The sequence below is a fragment of the Cajanus cajan genome, chromosome 11, assembly GCF_000230855.2.
Source record: "Cajanus cajan strain Asha chromosome 11, NIPB_CcT2T_4, whole genome shotgun sequence".
Lineage (NCBI taxonomy): Eukaryota > Viridiplantae > Streptophyta > Magnoliopsida > Fabales > Fabaceae > Cajanus > Cajanus cajan.
Window position 1 is genome coordinate 28,814,592 of NC_138527.1, and position 21,026 is coordinate 28,835,617.

Here is a 21,026-nt window from a genome sequence, read left to right on the forward strand (position 1 = left end):
TTAGAAGTGACTAAATTAAGTAAAGTATGAAGTCGAGGGATAAAATCCTTAACAAATTATTGGAAGGGTGCGCGATATCGACAAGATAGTTAGCAAGCTATATTGACATATGACTTGGTTAATGCTTGCAAATGTCATAGTGGGCTCACACCCAAGGTACATTGTACCTAATATTGGTATTGGATTTTTCTAGTTTAAGTGACGAAATTCGAGAAATTGTGTTGTGATGAAAATGGATTGATATTTAAACATTGTGTTGTTGACCTACCAATGAAAAATGTTGTGTTGTGTTGATTTGATAAGGTCAAACCACTTATAATGCTCACATGTATTGTGAAAGATGTCTTTATTGAAATGCATGATGACGCATAAAGATGTTGTGCTATTAAGTTGTTATGTTATTAAGCTGCTATATTGTGTTCATAAGTTGTGTAACTTGTTGGTGTCATGTCTAATAGAAATATTGTTGAATGCCGATGTTGAAATTTGTGAAGTTTTTTTTCATGTTGTGAAGTTGTTTATATAGTTAGTCGATTTGCTTTTATATTATATTTTTGTTTTCTTGTATACAAATTTATCTTTCTTTTTTCATGTTTTTGGACTATGATAATATTATTATGAGAGCAGAGCATGATTAAGTTATAAAGCAATGCTTGAGAAATGGCCATCTAGAGATGACTTATGTTTTGTTGTTGAGTTATTTTTGATACAATATGTGCATAGATATTGCTTGACTGATAACTTAGGAGTTTTATTTTTTGTTGCCTAATATTTACGTGTGTACAAAACGTTGTTGTAATCCTATTGAGGGATCTTGTGTTTTCAATTGAGTACTCCTTACATATATATTGCAACATGAATATTTAGATATTGCTTGTATGAAAAATCATAGGCTAGATGATACTTAGGTTTTTTGTTGCTTAATCATTGAGTTGTAAAAAGTGTAAAAACCTATCGGGATGTTACATTGAGGTATATATTTTTTTGGTTCATCAAATTTAAAACTTATATTTTTAGTCTCCAAAATTTTAGTCTTTCTCAATTTATCATTATTATTTATGATATTAGTAGCTAAAACAATATTTTTTTTAAATTGTAAGGACTAAAAAGATAAATTTTAAATTTAAGGGATCAAAATAATAATTTTTTAATTTTAGAGACTAAAAACACAAATTGTTATTTAAACACAATTTATATCATATTTTATAAGTTTATGTTAAATATAATAACATTTTTAGTTTATTATCTTTATACGTACTAAACATTGAATATAATTAAAATTTATAATTATTTTATCATATCATATTCTTATCTTATTCTATTTTTATATTACATCTTATTCTAAACGAATTTTTTATAGTAGAAGAAAATAAAAATAAATAAAAATTTTAAATTTTAAATTAATTTATGAATGAGTTAATTTGTAAAAAAAATTATATATTTTTTTTCCAAATTTTTATTTTAATTTATTTCCAAGTTAATTTTAACTTTTAGAGAAAAAAAAAATTCATTACGAAGAAATTTAATAAAAGCATGCTATTATTCTGCCCTAGTTTATATTTGGGCTTTTTATTTCTTACTGGGTACGGGTTGTTCAAAAAGGCTATTTCATCTATTAATCCAACAAAAGCCTGCAACACTGAACACTTGACCTATTTTAACTTTTTTTTGAATAATAAAGGGTATTTTTTTTGAGTTTTTTTAAAAGTACCTTTTTAATAGGATAAATGATTTTCTATTTTTAAATTTTTTTAGACTTTATTTAAGGAAAATAAAATAAAATTTTCATTTTTAAAGAAATAATTCCTATCTACTTCTTAAAAAATTTCTTTCTAAAATATTTAATTTAAGCAAAATGGTCCAAAATCATATTTATTTGCAAAGTCTATGATAACCAAGTCTCGTATTAATACTTGTATTTTTTAATTATCGATTTCAAAGTTACTAATTAAAGTTACACTATTTAGTTTTAATGTTTAATGCCTCATGGTTTTGCAATAATTTACGCTACATATACTCCAATTCCTTATGGTAATTTTTTATTATCATCTTAACCGCTCGAGTAGTTTAAAAGCTCATACAATAATTTGCATAATTTAATTACCTTAAATTTCAGGAGATTTTATGGCTTTAAAAATTACATATAATATTTGAAACCATTATTAAAATAAAATAAAATTTATATACACAATCAGTCCTTACAAACATTAAAAATGAGCAAAATTGGTTGATAGTTCAACCTTTCACGGTGTTTAAAATCCATACGAAACAATTGCATCATTTAAGACCTTAATAAGGATTTTTAAAAATTTTATTTAATATTCGAAACGATCATTGACATTAATTATGTGCAATTAGCAATAGTATTCAACCGTGTAATTGCTTTTTTTTTTAATATTATTACTAGAGGAAAAATGAGACTCTTAAAATTTAAATAGGTATGATTTATTTTCAAATAAAAAATTAAATATGACTTCTTTACTTGACATTATGTATGTTTTGTTGATTAAGGCTTTTGTGACTTTCTTTAAAGTCAATTTGGAAATAAGAATTTTAAATGATGTAACAAATTAACCTCTAAATAGATTAGAGCTAAGCCTTTAATATATCAATTATATAATTTCAAAATATTATAGCAAAAAGAATTATACTATAATAATATATTATTCATATGTATTAAGTATATTTCAGTAAAACATAAATGTACTTATATTCGTTTTTTCGTGTCTAAAAAAAAGTATATTTGTTTATTAGATTTACGAGACTTTCCAAACGTCTTAAAAACATAGTATTTTTAATTAAATGGTTTTTTAAATAAAAAATTAGTCAAATTATTTATTGTAAATTTGTATTAATATTTATAAATTTAATTTAAGTGATCTTTAATTTTATAATTGAATTTGATTAAAGGAATTTGATATTAAATAATTTATTTTAAAATATTTTATCTTAAAAGTAAATTTGTACCGATAAAAGAAAAAGTGAATTTGTATTAAAACTGTGAAAATGCTACATTTTAAGCACTTTTAATCAAACGTGACTCTAAATATATAATCATGTTAGGTTCAAAACAACCATTAAATTATTTTTCTAAGCAAAATCATGTTAGACTAGATTGAATGTGTATTTGATATTTTGTTGATTGCAAGCAACAACATTTGAACACACAATAAATGTGTATTTTCAAGAATTTAATTTTTAATTTTTAAGAATGTGAACTCAAGAAGGGGGTCCAAACACACCGTAAGACAAATCTTTCTTGATTTAGATTTCTATTTTCATTTTCATGTTCATGCACAGAAGAGAATATTTGCCAGAATAGATTTAAGAGCAGAGCACATAGTAGTAGTAAATTACTCCAATTTTCCATTACATTTTGAAATAGGAAAATTTACACTTTTGAGTACAACAAAACATACTTAGCCATGGCTGCTCACACCACATGAGTAAGCAAACAATGCTTCTAACAATCCCAATAGGGACCCTAAATAAAAATTCCAATACTAATGGCGGGTGGTACAATATTCCACCTCCTCCAATTTAGTAGGTCACATATAACAATAAAATATAAAACCTCCATCTCTGCTAGCTTTCAGCAGCAGAAAGATTGAAAAAGCTTCCAAAATTAAAAAAAACAAAAAAAAAACCCAATAATCAAGAAGGTCCCAAGATTTAGAAACCCCTTGTGACACAATCAAAATGGTGAAGGGCCATCTTAAAATAAGCCCTTAACCATTTTGTGATCCCTAGAATGCCATTGCTAATTGATCCCACCCCCTCCACCAAGTAGCATACTATTTAATACCCTAGTATACTATTTGAGAAATTACAACATAGTAGTACTATTTATATGGTGTAGTATATGATCAAATATTTGGAACTTTCAAGTTCTAGTGGAATTGAGCACCAGTGTAGGTTTGGCCAAAGGACCACCCAGCTGGGGCAACATTGTAGGACACCACAGTTCTGCCATCACTTGTGGTGACCTTGAAGGAGAGGCTTTGGTCATTGAGGTAGTTGTTGCTTTGCCAATTCTGACCCCAGTTCCTAGACATTGGCATCCACCCACTTCTGGACCCTTTGATGGCCACACCATGCACATCACCAGCACCACCTACGTTTGTTATTAGGACCAAGTTGAAGTAAGAATGACCATTGATTGTGAACCTTATGCCTCCCCTTCTCCTGCAGGGTACCCTACACAACATCCACAACAAGAATAAAATGAACATGCCACTCTTGTTGCTTGTTTGGATCACCACATAAAAGAGCTTAGCCATAAAAAAAATTCTTCATTTGTTATGTTTTCATATAGAATTAATTTTTTTTTTTGCTTCTTAACATAGATCCATCACAACAACAGATACCTTATCTCACAAGGTGAGCTATGGTTAACATGAGACAATTAAAAATGAAAAAAAAAATTGGAACTTTATATTTATATTTTAATTAAAAAATCTGAGAATGCATGAAAAATTGTATACAGAATATATCTTTTAAAAATAAATGATTTCTAGTTCACTCTAAATTAAATTTTGCAGAAAGAAAACAGTAACCCCACTTGGCCAAAAACAGTAATTTCAGTGTAAATTTACCAACTTTAAGAAGAAAGTAGATTCATCATTTACCACTTAGACAATGAAAGTAGGGAAAGTTCCCTGAGTTAAAAAATAACAAGAAAGTACCCTCAAAAAGTTGAAAGTGACAAGGGGACAAGGTAAGGTAGCCCATTTCTCCAAAACTCTTAAAAGTGTAAAAATAAATATATATTAAAGCCAAATTACATAATTACCTTCTGTAAGACACAGGCACAATTCCAGCTCTGTATTGAGCAATTCTTAGGAAAACAGGCTGAGAGAGGTCAAAATGGTGCAAAGGAGGGTTACACCACCCTCCTGCATTGTTTGGCAAGGCATTGTTTGGTGGACAGAAATTAGTGGCAGTGACCAAAATGGAGCCAGGAAGGCACCACCTGTGGTCATTCACACACCTGATCTCATAGCATGAGCCACAGCTCAAACCATTGTTGAACAAAGCAGTGCTCAGTGCAGCAGTGTTTGTTCCATACCCCTGACTGTAGAGGTTCCCATACCCACAAGCCCCACCTGCACAATTTAACAAATCACCCAAATGGGTCAGCCACTTAGGCCTTAATTTTAACATAATCCAACCAAAGTTTTAATTTTGTCGCATACCCATTGTTCCTGAAGCATCACTCCCTCCATAGAAGGTAGCATGTGCATTAACCCAACCACCACCATAGCCATACCCATAAGCAGAGGAGAACATTGTGAGAAACCCCACCAAGAGCAACCCAATGAAAGCCATTTTTTTTTCCCTGAACATCCAAAACAAAAGAATCAAAATCAGTATTTCCTTCAAATGCTTCTCACAACGTGCAACATTTTGTAAAAAAAAAATAAAAATGTGCACGTTTGAGTTTTGCCATTGACATGATGAAATTGAAATGCAAATTTGCAATTACTTTGAAGGCAGTGGTGAGACAGAATGCAGAGTAGATGAGTGAAGTAAAAATGAAGGGGGGTGGCACTTAATTTATAGAGCTTGGGAGTGACAACTTTAACTAACGCTTTAAAAAGTGTTGGGACCAAAAACCGCTGAGGGGGTATAAGTGGATTCATGACCACCTTAAAACAGTGCAAAGTGTGATGGGGCCCACGTTGGAGGGCACAAAGGCTGTTTCGTGGGTGAAGGCGTGTGGTTTTGTAGCTTTCATGGATGGAAAATCTACAAAATCGATGTGGGACATAGCGGTTTTAACTTGTATGGACAAAGTACGAGCCAGCATGTGATTGAGTGTTAGGAATTAATCTACGTTTAAATAAACAAGGTTAGGAATTCAAATTCTATCTTGTGTATGCGGTCGTGTTAAATTTTAAGACTAACTATTTTATTTTTTGAGGTGTCTCTAACATAGTAAGAAGATTAGTCAGATCCTGGATATTTCAGTAATGAAAAAAAAAAAAAAAACTTCGATGGTTAGTAAGCTGCCATTACCACATGCAAGCATCTTCCGTTTGCCGCAAATACCCTTTTTCCCACTTTCCTACCTTTTTCAAATGGACCACAATCTATTATCTATTATTAATTCACTAATTCAAAACAATGTTTTTATATTCAAGAATTTAATTATTTTCTCTTGTGAAAAAATCTACCCAGTAGAATGAAATTATACTTTTTATAAAAATAATAATTAAATATAAATATTATATTTTTTCTCTCTTCATGAACACTTGCCACTACTCTCTCTGTTTTCAAACAGGCACGAAAGAAAGAACAATTGAATTGCACAGTCGTCTAGGTAAATGTGATGTGCCACACAAATTCTTTCTGGTAACGCGATGTAACTTTCCGTCTTCACCACCATAAAAACCAATGTATTATACGGTATGGCAGAATTTGAATAGTAGCAGTACTACTAATTACAATTGAATACTCTAACCTACTTACATTTATCACAAATTTAATACTCCATCCATTATTTTTAATTTTCAGTTTTTTTTAGAAAAATTTTGTTTTTGTTTATTTGTTATTGTCAAAAATTAACACAACGTTATTTTTTTAATTATACCCTTATTTATTACTGTACTTAACTTATATATTTACAATTAATGTATATTTATTGTGATGTAAAAATAAAAATAAAAAGTATATTAAGAAATTTATACAACACTTAAAAAGAAATGAAAATATTAAAATTAATTTAAATGATATTATATTATGTTCCATTTTTGTTACAAGTTTTTGTCATAATGTTTAATAATATTTTCAATCTTAAAATTTATTAAAATAGCTCTGATATGCGTTATAATGTTATAGTTTAATTTTGTTTTTAAAAATTTTAAAACATTAATATATATCAAATCAATAATCTTTACAAGTTGTTTTCATGGTTAATTCAATCAAAGTGAGTTTTAATGTTGTAGATTTATCTGAGTTGTGAAATAAGGTTAACAAAGTACCAATCACAGTTATATTCATCGAACTGCCGTGAGTTTCTCTATGCAATTGTAGTTATTTCCAATAAACAAATAATAAATATAAGTTTCTATATACACTCACAGTTATATCCGATAAATAAACACTAACAGTATAATAAATGTTACGTAAATTCACATATATAAACTCAAAATATGCAGATGTTAAACTCAAAAGAGAAAAGCAAGATAATTGGACTTGACTAGATGAGTCTATAGAGGCTTTTTCGATTAACTTAGCATATAACTTTCTACAATCCTTGAAGTTCAAGAACCAGGTTGATGAAACAATTTATAAGTATGAAAATTTAAGGTACCACTAATAAATGTTGCATTGGGAGACGATGGATCTACATGTCATTTCTGTCACGTTAATTCAAGAAAAATAGTATCAATTTTTTTTTTTTTCTGTATGAAATCAAATAGTGTGAAAGAAATGTTACAAATGGAAGGACATTTCAACTATATATTTTATATTAATCATTTAAATAAAAATTATATTACTAAATAAATAATATTTTTAAATTAAATAAATAATTAAAAATAAGCAAATAATTTTAAAACAAAATTTTTTAGATTATAAATTAATTAAAATAATAAAATTAAACTTTTTCACATTTTGAAAGAAAACATATTCAAATAAGAGTTTTATTTATTTGAATAAATAAAAGTATGACATGAATAACAAAAAGTGTTATTCGAATGTGATTATCCTACATTCAAGAGGATTCAAATGATATCGGTGTAACTTTTACTAAGTATTACATTGTTGAATAACTTTATATTAAATGTAAATTTTGTAAATCTAACCATTGAATTAGAACTTCATATCACTTTATATGTTTATATTAAATTTTATTAAAATTGAACAACAACTTAAAGATAATCAAAATGTTTATATTTTTATTATATTTTGAAATGCATATTTTGTGTTAATTTTGTTTTATAAGAATGAAGTAACAAATCATCTTAGATTAATATAAAATTTTGTATATATAATTTAAAAGTAAAAAACTTTCAATCTAATAATTGGGTTTATAAAATTTATATTTAATATAAAATTATTGAGCGGTATAATACTTAGTAAAAATTACTCTTTATTCAAATATGGATGAATTTTATGTGTATTGTTCATTTTCTTATTTATTTACGAAAAATAAAAGTCGTGTGATTTATGAATTTTTTTAATATACCATTTTATTTTAATATTTTTGTAAATATTTTAGATTACATTTTATTTACGTAAATATACCGTTTTTCTTATGTATTGAAAAGTCGGTCAATGAGTAAACGATTTCTCATTTCAATTTTGATTAAAACGTTGAACACCCCTTTGAGAAATTGGTGGTTGCTAAACCGATTTCTCATCGAGTCCTTTTTTTATTTGTTTTTTTAGTTTTTTTTTTAAATATTTTAAAAATTATTTTAGTTATAATTAAAATTTTAAATTTATAAATTAATATATTTTATAATTTAATTATTTCAATGTCATTTAATAAATATTGGTAATTTAATATTTTGAATTATTTAATAATTTAATTTTTTCAATAAATATAGATATTTTAATATTTTAATTATAATTTATTTTTAATTTCATAAATTAATATTATACTTATATTTGTAATATTTTAATTTTTATATAATTTATATTTTTTGACACTCTGAATCAATGACACTCTGAATCAATATGACACACTGTTGGATTCCTAACGTGCATGCATTAATGTCACTATGAATCAATGACACCCTGAATTAATAACACTCTAAATCAATGACATACTGCATAAAGTTGTTGGATTCCTAACGCGCATGCATTAATGACACCCTGAATCAATGACACTCTGAATCAATGACACTGCATAAAGTTGTTGGATTCCTGACGCGCATGTATTAATTGTCTCACTTTTTTGCACTATATATACACTACATACCATCAAAGCCTAAACACACAACATTTCTCTTTTGCTATTGCATTCATCAATTTCGTTGCTCTTCTCCTTCAAGAATGTCTTCGTCATCTTCAACTATGTTGTGGAAACAATACCTCCATAGATCTAATGAAAGTCATCTTATGGTAAGTTAATATATATTTCATAATCTTTACAACTAATATTATTCATTACTAACGTTTCAGTTCTACCATATTCACAGACAACAAGTGGTCAAGTAATTCAATCTTACTATCATTCTATGCCTCCACCTGACCCAAGAATTGAACATTTGTTGGAGGTTGCTGGATTTGGGGACGTTACCAAAATTAGACATTTTAAAATTGATGATTGTCTGATAACGTCTTTGGTCGAGAGGTGGAGACCTGAGACACATACATTTCACCTCCCAATTGGTGAGTGCACGGTCACTTTGGAAGATGTGGCACTTCAACTAGGTTTGAGGATCGATGGCAAACCAGTCACTGGACCAACTTTCTTTGACTGTGATGAATTGTGTTATGAGTTGTTAGGCTTCGTACCTCCAAAAGGGGAAGCTCTAATTGGCTCAATCATAAAACTAAAATGGTTAAAAGACCATACAATTGCGCTACCAGATGAACCCACTGAACAACAGTTGCACCAACATTGTAGGGCATATATCTTAGGGTTGATTGGTGGTGTAATAATGCCAGACAAGTCAGGTAACAGACTTCACTTAATGTATTTACCACTTTTGACTGACTTAGAATGTGCAGGACGATATAGTTGTGGTTCTACTTATTTGACATATTTGTACAGAGAAATGTGTAGGGCGATTTATTCATCATCCAAGAAAATGGGTGGATGTTCTTTACTTTTGCAATCTTGGGCTTGGTATCGCATGCCCTTCATCCAACCACGAGTCGAACGAGATATTACATATTCGCTTGCATTAAGGTATGAATAAACTTATATACAACTTTAATACATCAAACAACCACATAAATTGTAAATTTTAATCAATGTACAGTATTTTTAGATGGACAGGAAGAGGGCTAAGATTTACGGGGATGCCCCATGGAGATTTGCTTGGGTACAGATTAAGATATGATAACATGAATCATAACGAGGTAATACGATGTCAACTTATCTCAAACATACTCTCTTTGATTAAACTTTTATTCAATTAATTTATTGTCTAAACCTTTTTCTTTTTTCAGTTTCTTTGGATGCCATATAGGGGATTTGAGTCCTCATTACCAACACGTGCTTACAAGGATTCCAGAATATGGATTTCTTGTACTGTTGTAGCTTCATTTGCAGTTATAGTCTGGCATCAAAGTGACAGAGTCCAATTACAATATGGCTTGTGGCAATCAATCCCTAATGAAGTGCATAATCTTGATAAAATGCACGAAATTGACATGAGAGGACACAGTGACACCAACTGGGCTGAACAACATGCATACTAGATTTCCATTTGGAAAGATAGACGCAAACATGTTATTTTTGGGCAACCACTTCAAGGGCCTCTTCAACACACTCCTAAATATTTGCAATGGTTTCGTGCAAATTCAAAAATATTTCTTTGTAGCCAATATTCTTCATCTGGTACATCCACTTCTAGTACACAACATCCAACAACAATAGGATTTCAACAATATTATCCAACACCAACACATACCCCAATAGTTGGAGATAACCAACCACCTTATAGTGTGGAACAATATCCTCAGTCTCTTTCAATGAATCCACCATATCATACGCAACATGAAGAATTCATGAACACCCCACCAACAACAATAGCTCCCACAGAGGACTTCATGAGCAATATTTTTTGTGTCAACGTACACACGCCACAAAGTGTATAGGATTACATGCAAAACATGAATTTTCCCTCATTTTCTTCTTATCACTCTAAGGTCGGTGGAAGTCCTTCATTGAATCCTCCTACGAATACTGCTTATATAGAACATCATCAGGAGCAAGTTGAACTACAACAACCACACATTGGTCGTCGAAACCCAACAAGGAACCGACAACCTCCAAGGTGTGGAACTGGTGGGCATAAACTTCATTAAACTAGGTTCCTATTATGTAATTCAGTGGATTGTGATTTTGTTGTTATTTTTATTTATTTCATCTCCTATTGTGTTGGGATAAATATTTCTAAATTGTTCATCTTAATGAAACCATTATTTCTTTCTTTTGTTTGAAATTAAAGACAAATAAAAATAATAAAAAAATAATAAATTTTTATAATTTTAACAAATAATTTCAATTTATCTATGTTTTTAAATAAAAATTAAAAATTTAAATACCCTAAAAATATTATCTTTTTTTAGTCAACGAATATTTTAAAAAATATTAAAATATCTATATTTTTTTCAAAAATAAATAAATAAATACATTTTTTAAAAATATTAAAATATCTTTATTTATTAAAAAAAATAAATTATTAAATCAATTCAAAATATTATATTACTAAAATTTATTAAATAACATTGAAATATTTAAATTATAAAATATATTAATTTATAAATTTAAAATTTTAATTATAACTAAAATAATTTTTAAAATATTTACAAAAAAAACTAAAAAACAAATTGAAAAAAAAAGACCCGATAAGAAATCAGTTTGGCAACCACCAATTTCTAAAAGGGGTGTTCAACGTTTTAATCAAAACTGAAATGAGAAATCGTTTACTCATTGAACGACTTTTCACTGCATAAGAAAAACAGTATATTTACGTAAATTAAATATAATCTAAAATATTTACGAAAATATTAAAATAAAACAGTATATTAAAATAAAAAAGTCGAGATTTACATCTTTTATTTTTTCGTTGACAAATTTCTTTGATATCAAATAATCGTAATTTTTTCCCCTTTATTATTTCTTGGCTCTCTATCCTATTTCTTTGATATTTTGTATGTGCCAAAGAAAGGATTAAAGAAAAACAAGACAAGTTTTCACTGACAATCTGACATCTTACGTCTTGGTCTTTTGTTACACAATATTATTATATTATAATATTATAAAAAGCAAATAAGTTAGTATATCAAAATTTGTTCTTCACACATTTCAAGTTTTAGACTTGTGTCACTTTGGTACTACTGCAATTTTATTTTTTACTTCCGTTTTTACATAAGCAAGTATAATTACTTATGGGAGATGGCCGGAGGTGGATGTTGCATAATTATAGTTACTTATGTAGAAAGTTTTGACTATATTAAAAATGAAAAAATCATCTGATACTTTCAAATGTACAAATTTATAAAGGATAATCACGATGTACTATTTCTAATCTTTATAATAAAATTCAAATAACTAATTTGTGGATATTAAGAAAAGTTAATTTTTTTTAGCTAAAATCAATAAACATGTCTTAGATTTCTATTTCTTTCTAAAACTAGATACTTGATATATATTTTTAAAAGTTTTTGTATGTCAAGAATAAAAAGTGAAACTATTTGTATTTTATTACTTACTTTTTGAATTTTATAAATATAGATAATAAAGATACTTTTGTAAAGAAGAAATTATTGCACCCACTATATAATTTTTTTTTATTCATCATCGATTTCAACTCATGGACGAATACTATGCAACCCTAACCTAAATCCTAAACCCCTCACATGGCTTATGACATCTTCATGCTTCGTTAAAAACACTTGTATAACTATTTTCCCGCCTCTTTTTGTAACACTTTACATCTTCTCAATTAAATTAATTGTGTTTTATTATAAATTTAAAGGATTGATTTTATAGAGAATTTTGATATTGCGAGCATATTTTTGTATAAATTTGTTTTGATTAAATTATTTGAGATTCATGATATAATATATTGTTTTATATTATTATTATTATTATTATTATTATTATTATTATTATTATTATTATTATTATTATTATTATTATTATTATTGTAAGACCACAAGCCTCCTTCCTTCTCTTTTCCCATTTCCTTCTCCCAAACCACATATTTCTTATTGATTTTCAAGGTTGCTAGGCAATTGGTGTGCTAGAGAGCTTTGAAGCCTGGAGTCGGATTTCTGTTCCATTTTTTTCTTTTTCTTCTTCTTCAACCTCGGAGTAGCTCAAAATTCATCGTTCACCCCGTTCTAAGATAAGGGAAGCTTGGATTTTGGGGTCTTGGGTTGAAAACATGGGGCTATTGAACGAATTGAAGGTTTAATGTTGATAAATTGATGAAATTTGCAGCTGTAGGGTTTGATTCATGGGATCTTCTGTTGAAATTAGGGTTTTTGGTTGTTCTTGATGCAAGATTTAAATATGATGATTTCCTTGAGTTGTTGTGAATGCATGTCGCTTTTCTTCTGAATTCTGAGTTGTATGTTGTTGGGGTTGAAGGATTTTGGGGTTACATGTTTTGATCATTGCATGGGTTGAAAGGCATTGCAGATGTAGTTGTTCATTTATTGGTATGAATTTTTGGGTTTAGGATGCTAAGCGTGGGTTTTCACACTTAGCATGAAAATTTTGAAATGCTGCCGGAACTCTGAAGCTAAGCGTGGGATTCTGCACTTAGCGTGAGAATGAGATGTGCCTCTGGAAGGCTGATGCTGGGCATGGGATTTTGTGTTTAGCGTGAGAATTGAGTTGTGCCTCTGGAAGGCTGAGGCTGAGCGTGAATTTCTACGCTGAGCGTGGGGAATTAGTTTATTAAATTTCTTTTCTAATTAAGTTGGTTGCTTACATAATGGATGAGTTGTATGTTGAAAGCTTTTTGTTTGAGTTGTATTATGGTTAAATGATGTTGAATAAGTTGTAAAGATATGGTATGATGAGGAACATTATGTGTTGAACATGTTTTGTGTTGTTGGAATTGTTTATATGTTGTATGTTGTTGAAGTTGTTTATGAGTTGTGTGTTGATCAATTATATGTTGAAAAGATGATATTGTTAAAGCATGTTGAAAATTAAGTTGTTAAAGTTGTTATATGTTGTGTGTTGACCATGTATATGTTGTGAAATATGATGAGATGATCTAGTTGAGAGTTGTGAAGTGCATGATGACATTTTTGCTAAGTTGTTAGATGAGAGTTGTATGCTGTTATAAAATTGTATGTTGTGCTATGTACCGAAAAGATCTTACTTTGTGATGGTTGAGTTGTAAGTTGAATTGTTGAGTTGACTGTGTTGTTTAAAGTTGAATATGAGTAGTGATGATTGAGTAGTGAGATGTTGAGATGCATGTTGAATATAGTGTTGTAAACGAGTTGTGAAGTTGAGTAGTTGTATAGAGATGATATATGACTTGAAAAGTTATGTGTTGATTGAGTTGTTGTGCTGAAAAATATAATGAGCTATTGTGTTGTTATTCTCAGTTGTTGAGCTGAACTGTGATATTGAGTTGTGTGTTGATTGAGCTGTGATGATGATTTGTTGATCACTGGGACTAGGGGATATGTTTTCAAATTTTCTCATCCCATTGTGCGGATTGAGATAGTTGTGGTGCTCTAAGAGCCCAATTTGGTGAAAAACCCTCCTTGGGAAGTTGTCCTTTGGAGTGGATGTTGTGTTTTTCTCCTCTGAGACTTAGTTGATCTCGTGTGTGGGCAAGGTCGAGGCACACATGTACAAAGGGACCACGGTATAGGGGTCAGGTCGAGCTATACTGATCACAAGCGGCCAATTCGAGTAAAGTACGAAGTTAGAAACTTAATTCCTAACCGAGTATCAGAGGGTTGTAGTATTTGGAGGATAGTCAGTAGGCTAATCTCATAGGTGACTTAGTTGAGCTAGCTAATGTTGTGGTAGGCCTAAACCTAGTTTTCCTATCCTAACATAGTACTATACTTCCTTGTTTAAGTGACAAAGTCTGAGAAACCGTTATCGTGTTGTGAATTTTTATCCAAATTTTCTATTTACCTAGCAAATCCAAAAAGGTTATGTGTTGTCGGTTTAGTAGGACCTAGCCACTTAGACTACTTACTCTATGTTATAGGAGATCTCCGAGTTGAAATGCGTGACGATGCGTATATGTTGATGTGTTGATACAATGTTGATATGTGTTGTATTGTTGAAGTGATGTTAAGATGTGTAGTATATGTGTTGTATGTTTCTTGTGTTGGATGTGAAAATGAATTTATGTGTTGATGTGTTGCATACGTAATTATATGAGTTATTTATTTTACCTAACTTACCCTTGCATGTTTCCATATGGTTTGGACTGTGATAATCATATGTTGTATAAGAGTAGGACAAGGGTAGGTTGGAGAGTAGCAGTAGAGCCACATGTGGTGCCTAGAGTTTGATTTTATTTTGTAGACTACCGGTTATTGGTAGATAGTTTTATATATATTTGTATATAGTTGTTGGACAAGCAACATAGTTGTACATATTCATGAGATGTAGATGTGCTTATATTATATTACTGTTTCAATATATATATATAAGCGTAGTTAGTTGTGTGTTGCACAGTGTACAGTCATGGTAGATCATTAGAATTATTATTATTATTATTATTAGTATTATCAAGTGAGAAGAAAAGATATGTAACCAAAGTTAAGGTTTAGTAATTATGGATGGATTAGAGGGAGATCGAGTTAGGTTTAATATCAAAATGAGAGACGTTAATTTCTTATTCACACTCTTGTTAGGCTCTAAAGAATCAAGAGGAGGGGAGCCAAGAGGAGATCATTTTAGAGACCCATATCCTTCACTTTTTGTTGATAGAGGTACGAGGGAATGTGAATTCTTACTTTTAAGGTGTGGAATATTTGAAAGGTAATGAAGTTAACTCCCAACCTCTGTGTATTGTCTGTGTTGTACAAAAGAAAAAATTCTAATCTTTTTTTGTTCTTATTTGTTGTTTTTCACATGAATCTATTATCCTTAAATTGTTATAAATTGCAATTATATATGATTAATTTCGTACTTAAATCCCTTTTGATATGAATTGTGATAGTATGTTTTCAGAAATTTTATAATGACTGAACTAAAATTTAATACATAATATAAATTATTAACTAAAATAAATCTAAATAAAAATCCCTCATATAAGTTTTTAGCAAAATTTTTGGGCGCCATGGCCCATGTCCCACAAGAAGCTCCACCGTTGAAGATATACAACTAAAAGGGATATTAAGTCATCTATATGTAATAATAGATATAGTATGATAGTTGAGCTGGAATAGATAACAAACCACATTTAGTTTAGTTTAGCTGTTGTATAAATACTCTTGCAGTGTTGTTGTTTGAGTCAGTTCAATATATCAAAGTCATACTCTCTGTTCTCTGTTATCATCTTTCTGGCTGTTATTCTACATGGTATCAAGAGCATTTTTTTCTGGGCACAAATTTATGGCTTCTGCAACTCCCAAATCGTTCATCCCTCAAGCCTTCTCCACCCCTATTTCGTCCAAACTGAGTGAGGACAACTTTCTTACCTGGAGACAACAAGCAGACTCTACCATCCGAGGCTACCGTCTCAAGAAACACATTCTTGGAGCTATTCATGTTCCACCTCAATATGAGTCTAAAGAAGCAAAGGAAAAAAAAGTGATCAATTCAGAATACAAAGATTTTGATCAACAAGATAACCTGCTCAAATCTTGGTTACTAGAAAGTATGGAACCACAATTCAAGGTGAGAATGGTTGGATATGAATGGTGTCATCAGATATGGAGTAATCTTGAAACCTACTTTGTCTCTCAAACCAAGGCTCGTGTCAAACAACTCAAGATTCAACTAAGAGCAACAAAGAAATCCACGACCATACATCAGTATCTTCTTGAAATTAAAAAGATTGTCGATACTCTTGCAGCAATTGGGTCACCGCTTGACATAGCCGAGCACATCGATGCTATCTTTGATGGGCTGCCAGAAGATTACGACCCCTTCACCACATCTGTTCTTACAAGAACTGATGAATATACTGTTGAACAAATTGAAGCCTTGCCAATGGCTCAAGAGGAACAATTAGAAAAGCACAAAAGAAATGACAGTACACCTTTGCAGGCTAATATGACTCAAAGCAATTTCCAAACCCGAAAACAAACTACAAATGAACGAGGAGTTTTCAATCATAATGGCACAAATGGTAGAAGTTATCAAAGAGGCAGAGGTCGTGGACGATCAAATCAGAATTTTGGAAGAGGCAACAAACAACAATGTCAAGTTTGTGGCAAGATTGGTCATATAGCCTTCTACTGCTGGCACAGGTATGATCAACAGTTTGCTGAACCTAATTTTAATAATAATACCAACTCTACCAACTCAGGTACCTCACAACAGATGCAAGCTATGTTTGTTGGTTCTCAAACCATGCCATATGATGATCAGTGGTATCCAGATTCGGGAGCCACTAATCATCTCACACCAGATTTGAATAATCTTGGTTCAAGAACAACTACCATAGGCCAAGACAAGATACATATGGGAAATGGTCAAGCCATAGGAATTAATCATACAGGTACCTCCATGTTTCACACTCGTATGTCTCCTAAAGTGTTTATTTTGAAAGATCTTTTACATGTTCCTCATATAACCAAAAATCTGCTAAGTGTATCAAAATTATGTAGAGACAATGAAGTATATCTTGAATTCCACATCAATCATTGTTTTGTTAAATCTCAGGATTCGAAGGAAATTCTTCTGCAAGGGAATCTTAAAAATGGATTATATGTTTTTGATGCAGTGAAATTTCTGAAACCTGATGCGAATTCTGCTGCCTATGTTCCCACTGTCTCTACTATCTTGAATGTTCAACGTTATGAGAAATCTTATGTTGTATGGCACAATAGACTTTCTCATGCTTCTAGGAAAATTGTAGAGGCTGTTATGAAAACTTGTAATATTCCTCTGACTGTTCATAATAATAAAGATTTTTCTGTTTGCAAATCTTGTTGCATTGGTAAATCACATGCTCTTCCATTCTCTGATTCAAACAATCTGTACAATGCTCCTCTTGAACTCATTTATAGTGATGTTTGGGGTCCTTCTCACTATGTTTCAAGAGAAGGTTTTCGATACTACGTTCATTTTACCGATGCCTATTCTAAGTGTACATGGGTCTACCTTATGCATAATAAATATGAAACTGCACATCATTTTACTCATTTTAAAACTATGGCTGAAAATCAATTTGGGAGAAAAATTAAAATGTTTCAATCTGATGGGAGAAAAGAATTCACCTACCTCACAAAGTTTTTTAATGCAAATGGCATCATCCATAGGCTTAGTTGTTCGCATACTCACCCACAAAATGGGACAACTGAAAGGAAACATAGTCATATCATAGAAATTGGTATCTTCATCTGGTCTCCCTCATGAATTTTCATCAGATGCATTTAGTACTGCTATTCATGTCATAAATAGGCTTCCAACATTCACTCTTGGACTCAAATCTCCATATGAAGTTTTGTTTAAGAAACTGCCTAACTACATGTTGTTAAAACCTTTTGGTTGTGTTTGTTATCCTCACCTACGAATTTTTAACAGTCATAAAATGAATTTTCGACCATCTCAGTGTCTATTTCTTGGTTATAACATGCACCATAAAGGCTATAAATGTTTTACTTGTGATGGAAAAGTTATCATACCCAGGAACGTGGTTTTTGATGAAGACACTTTTCTTGGTCTGTCTATGTTTGGTACTAACAGCATTCCAGGAAAACAACCTTTTCAAATATCACAAGGAGTACCAAGTATTCCTACCTTAACGTCTCAATTATCTGCTCAACCTCATTATCAGTCGGCTTCCAACACTTCTACTTCTAACATGCCAAATGCTGATCCTGTTCCATCTTCCCCTCCATCCACTCCATCATTGACCAATCCAGACGTTTCATCTCAATCACAATTTGACACACATGCAACAAATCAGCATCCTATGACCACCAGAGCTAAAGTTGGAATCTTCAAGCCACGGGTTCTTTTGGCCACATCAGAACCAACTACTACCACTCAAGTTCTTGCAACTCAACATTGGAAACAAGCCATGCACGATGAATATAATGCGTTAATGAAGAATTATACCTGGGATTTAGTCTCTCTACCTCCAGGCAGAAAAGCAATAACATGCAAATGGATTTTTAAAAACAAGTATAAACCCGATGGCTCTATTCTCAAACACAAAGCCAGATTAGTGGCCAGAGGTTTCAATCAGCAGCAGGGGCTAGGGATGGCAAATAAACCCGTACTCGTGGGTAATACCCGAACCCGTCCTGACTTTGACGGGGAATACCCGCTTTGACCGGGTACGGGTACGGGTCGAGTATATACTTACCCGCCCCGTCCCCGTCCCCGTCCCCATCCCCGTCCCCGGTTAAATACCCGTCCCCGATTTTATTTTTTTAAAAAAATTAACATTTTAAATATTGTTGTAAAATGTAAAGGCCACGAGGCTGCAAACACTTAGGTTAGGGTTTCAATTTTCTGATTCATAGTCCAGTGTCCGACAAGCAGTTTTGACAGCGGAGACGCTGCCGCCGTTGCCGCCACAAGTGAGGTACTCTTCCTCAACCACGCCAAACGCTAGTCCACGGTAAATCCCCAACCCTCTCCCGTTCATGGTAAATCTCCAACCTATGATTCTCCGAGCGCGTTTTGGGATAATATGGTTTCTTCGCTGCAGGGTGGAAGTACGGTGGAGTGGTTTGGGTTCGTTGCAGGGTGGAACGATGGTTTCTTCGCGACTGGTTTCACAAAGAATAAGCCAGGTTGGATGTTGTTCCTTGATTTTTTACAATTTAGGTAGTTTTCCTGTGTTTGAAGAGCCAAATGGACAAATGTGTTTTCCTCCTCTGATTAATATCTAGTTTTTTCTTTGATTATAAAAGTCAATTTTGCCAATGATTTCAGGTCTTTGAGAAGTCCCTGCAATGTACCTTTTCAACTCTGGATGAGGTATATCTAATATTCAATTTAGTTTGTTGCATCATTCTCTGCAGTGCTTGTAACGTTATTATTATTTTTTTTCTAATTTCATTTCCTCACTTCCCGTAAGTTACAATAAGTTGCATTAATAAACTTTTCAATTTATATTTTTGTTTCAATATCTTGATTTGTTTCTTACTCGGGTAGATGGCTTAAGGCGAAGAATGACATCTACTGGTGAACAGGATTTGGAATATAAAATAATAAGGGAGACCTTTCAGGTTGGTTATATTTATTTCCAGTAATGCTATGTTGGAGTTGAAAGTAAAAATGGTTTAATGGTACTTTCGCTTCATTAATGGTTATATTTATTTTCAGTAAAGCTATGTTGGAGTTGAAAGTAAAAATGGTTTAATGGTACTTTTGCTCCATTAATTTTGATTGTCTTTGTTAGATTTTTTTCTTGGTCTCCACCTTGTTGCTGATTACGAATTTTGGATTTTGTTATTTGATGATACTCTACTTTAGTCATTGTCTGCCATAGTGGTCCAAGCACAGTGCAATGTAATGCTGAATTTTTTTAATTATGATAGTGCTTCATCAATAACTATGTAATGCTGAATTTTTTCTTGTTACATCCTATTTTGTGATTTTGTTTATTGCAGGCAAATACTGTTTATTGCAGGCAAATATTATACAACTAAAATAGTAAAAATATACAAGGCACCTTGGTCCATCCAATATAAGGTTTTAACTATCAACTGAAATGTTCCTTTTCGTATTTTATGTTTGCTTTTGGTATTTTAACCATTTTTTGTGTGAACTTGCACGCTTGTAGAGAAAATTAACAATGAAGATCAACCTTCACAAGAACCAACCCCACAATCTTTACAACAACCAATTCCATGTCAAGGTTCTACTGGTACTGGTCAAGCATTGATGAATGAACTACTATAAGCACCTTCAGAAGCATCTGATCAAGTAGAGTCAACAACACAAACAGAGAATAGGAGGCTAAAAAGTGTTGTGTGGCAACACTTTGAAAAGATTAGAATTGATGGAAAGGATAAAGCTAAATGTAACTATTGTAACAAATTGCTTGGAGGAGAAGCGAGGAATGGAACAAAGCACTTGCACCACCATTTAGAAATATGTGTTTTAAAGAAGGTTTGTACAAGTAGGAAGGGGGGACAAACAATGCTTTTTTCTAAGGTTTTAGGACGTGGGAAAAAGGAATTGGCATGTGGTAGTTATAATGAAGAAAATGCAAGGA

The 21,026-nt window shown here is 31.3% G+C and overlaps 2 protein-coding genes across 2 annotated transcripts; one reads left to right on the forward strand and one right to left on the reverse strand.

The window, feature by feature from the left end:
* Nucleotides 1–3,343: 3,343 nt before the first annotated feature.
* On the reverse strand, nt 3,344–5,628 carry LOC109816229 (expansin-A10). The gene is made up of 4 exons (XM_020381148.3): nt 5,486–5,628; nt 5,196–5,338; nt 4,793–5,105; nt 3,344–4,197 (listed from the first exon to the last, which is right to left on the reverse strand). The coding sequence occupies exons 2-4, from the start codon at nt 5,326–5,328 to the stop codon at nt 3,891–3,893; spliced, it is 753 nt and encodes a 250-aa protein (XP_020236737.1). The 5' UTR covers nt 5,329–5,338; nt 5,486–5,628; the 3' UTR covers nt 3,344–3,890.
* A 3,375-nt stretch (nt 5,629–9,003) lies between these two features.
* LOC145953493 (serine/threonine-protein phosphatase 7 long form homolog) lies at nt 9,004–10,380 on the forward strand. Its single transcript, XM_083067459.1, has 5 exons — nt 9,004–9,072; nt 9,150–9,630; nt 9,685–9,865; nt 9,948–10,038; nt 10,129–10,380. Exons 1-5 carry the CDS (start codon nt 9,004–9,006, stop codon nt 10,378–10,380), a joined length of 1,074 nt encoding a protein of 357 aa, XP_082923585.1.
* Nucleotides 10,381–21,026: the final 10,646 nt, after the last annotated feature.

Bases quoted from the DNA above. Each gene is read 5' to 3' on its own strand.
- LOC109816229 (XM_020381148.3), bottom strand. From the start codon at position 5,328: ATGGCTTTCATTGGGTTGCTCTTGGTGGGGTTTCTCACAATGTTCTCC. The intron at 5,106-5,195 runs GTATGCGACAAA...TAAATTGTGCAG, and splicing joins TGATGCTTCAGGAACAATGG to GTGGGGCTTGTGGGTATGGG. The intron at 4,198-4,792 runs GTAATTATGTAA...GATGTTGTGTAG, and splicing joins GTGCCTGTGTCTTACAGAAG to GGTACCCTGCAGGAGAAGGG.
- LOC145953493 (XM_083067459.1), top strand. From the start codon at position 9,004: ATGTCTTCGTCATCTTCAACTATGTTGTGGAAACAATACCTCCATAGA. The intron at 9,866-9,947 runs GTATGAATAAAC...CAGTATTTTTAG, and splicing joins ACATATTCGCTTGCATTAAG to ATGGACAGGAAGAGGGCTAA. The intron at 10,039-10,128 runs GTAATACGATGT...TTCTTTTTTCAG, and splicing joins ATAACATGAATCATAACGAG to TTTCTTTGGATGCCATATAG.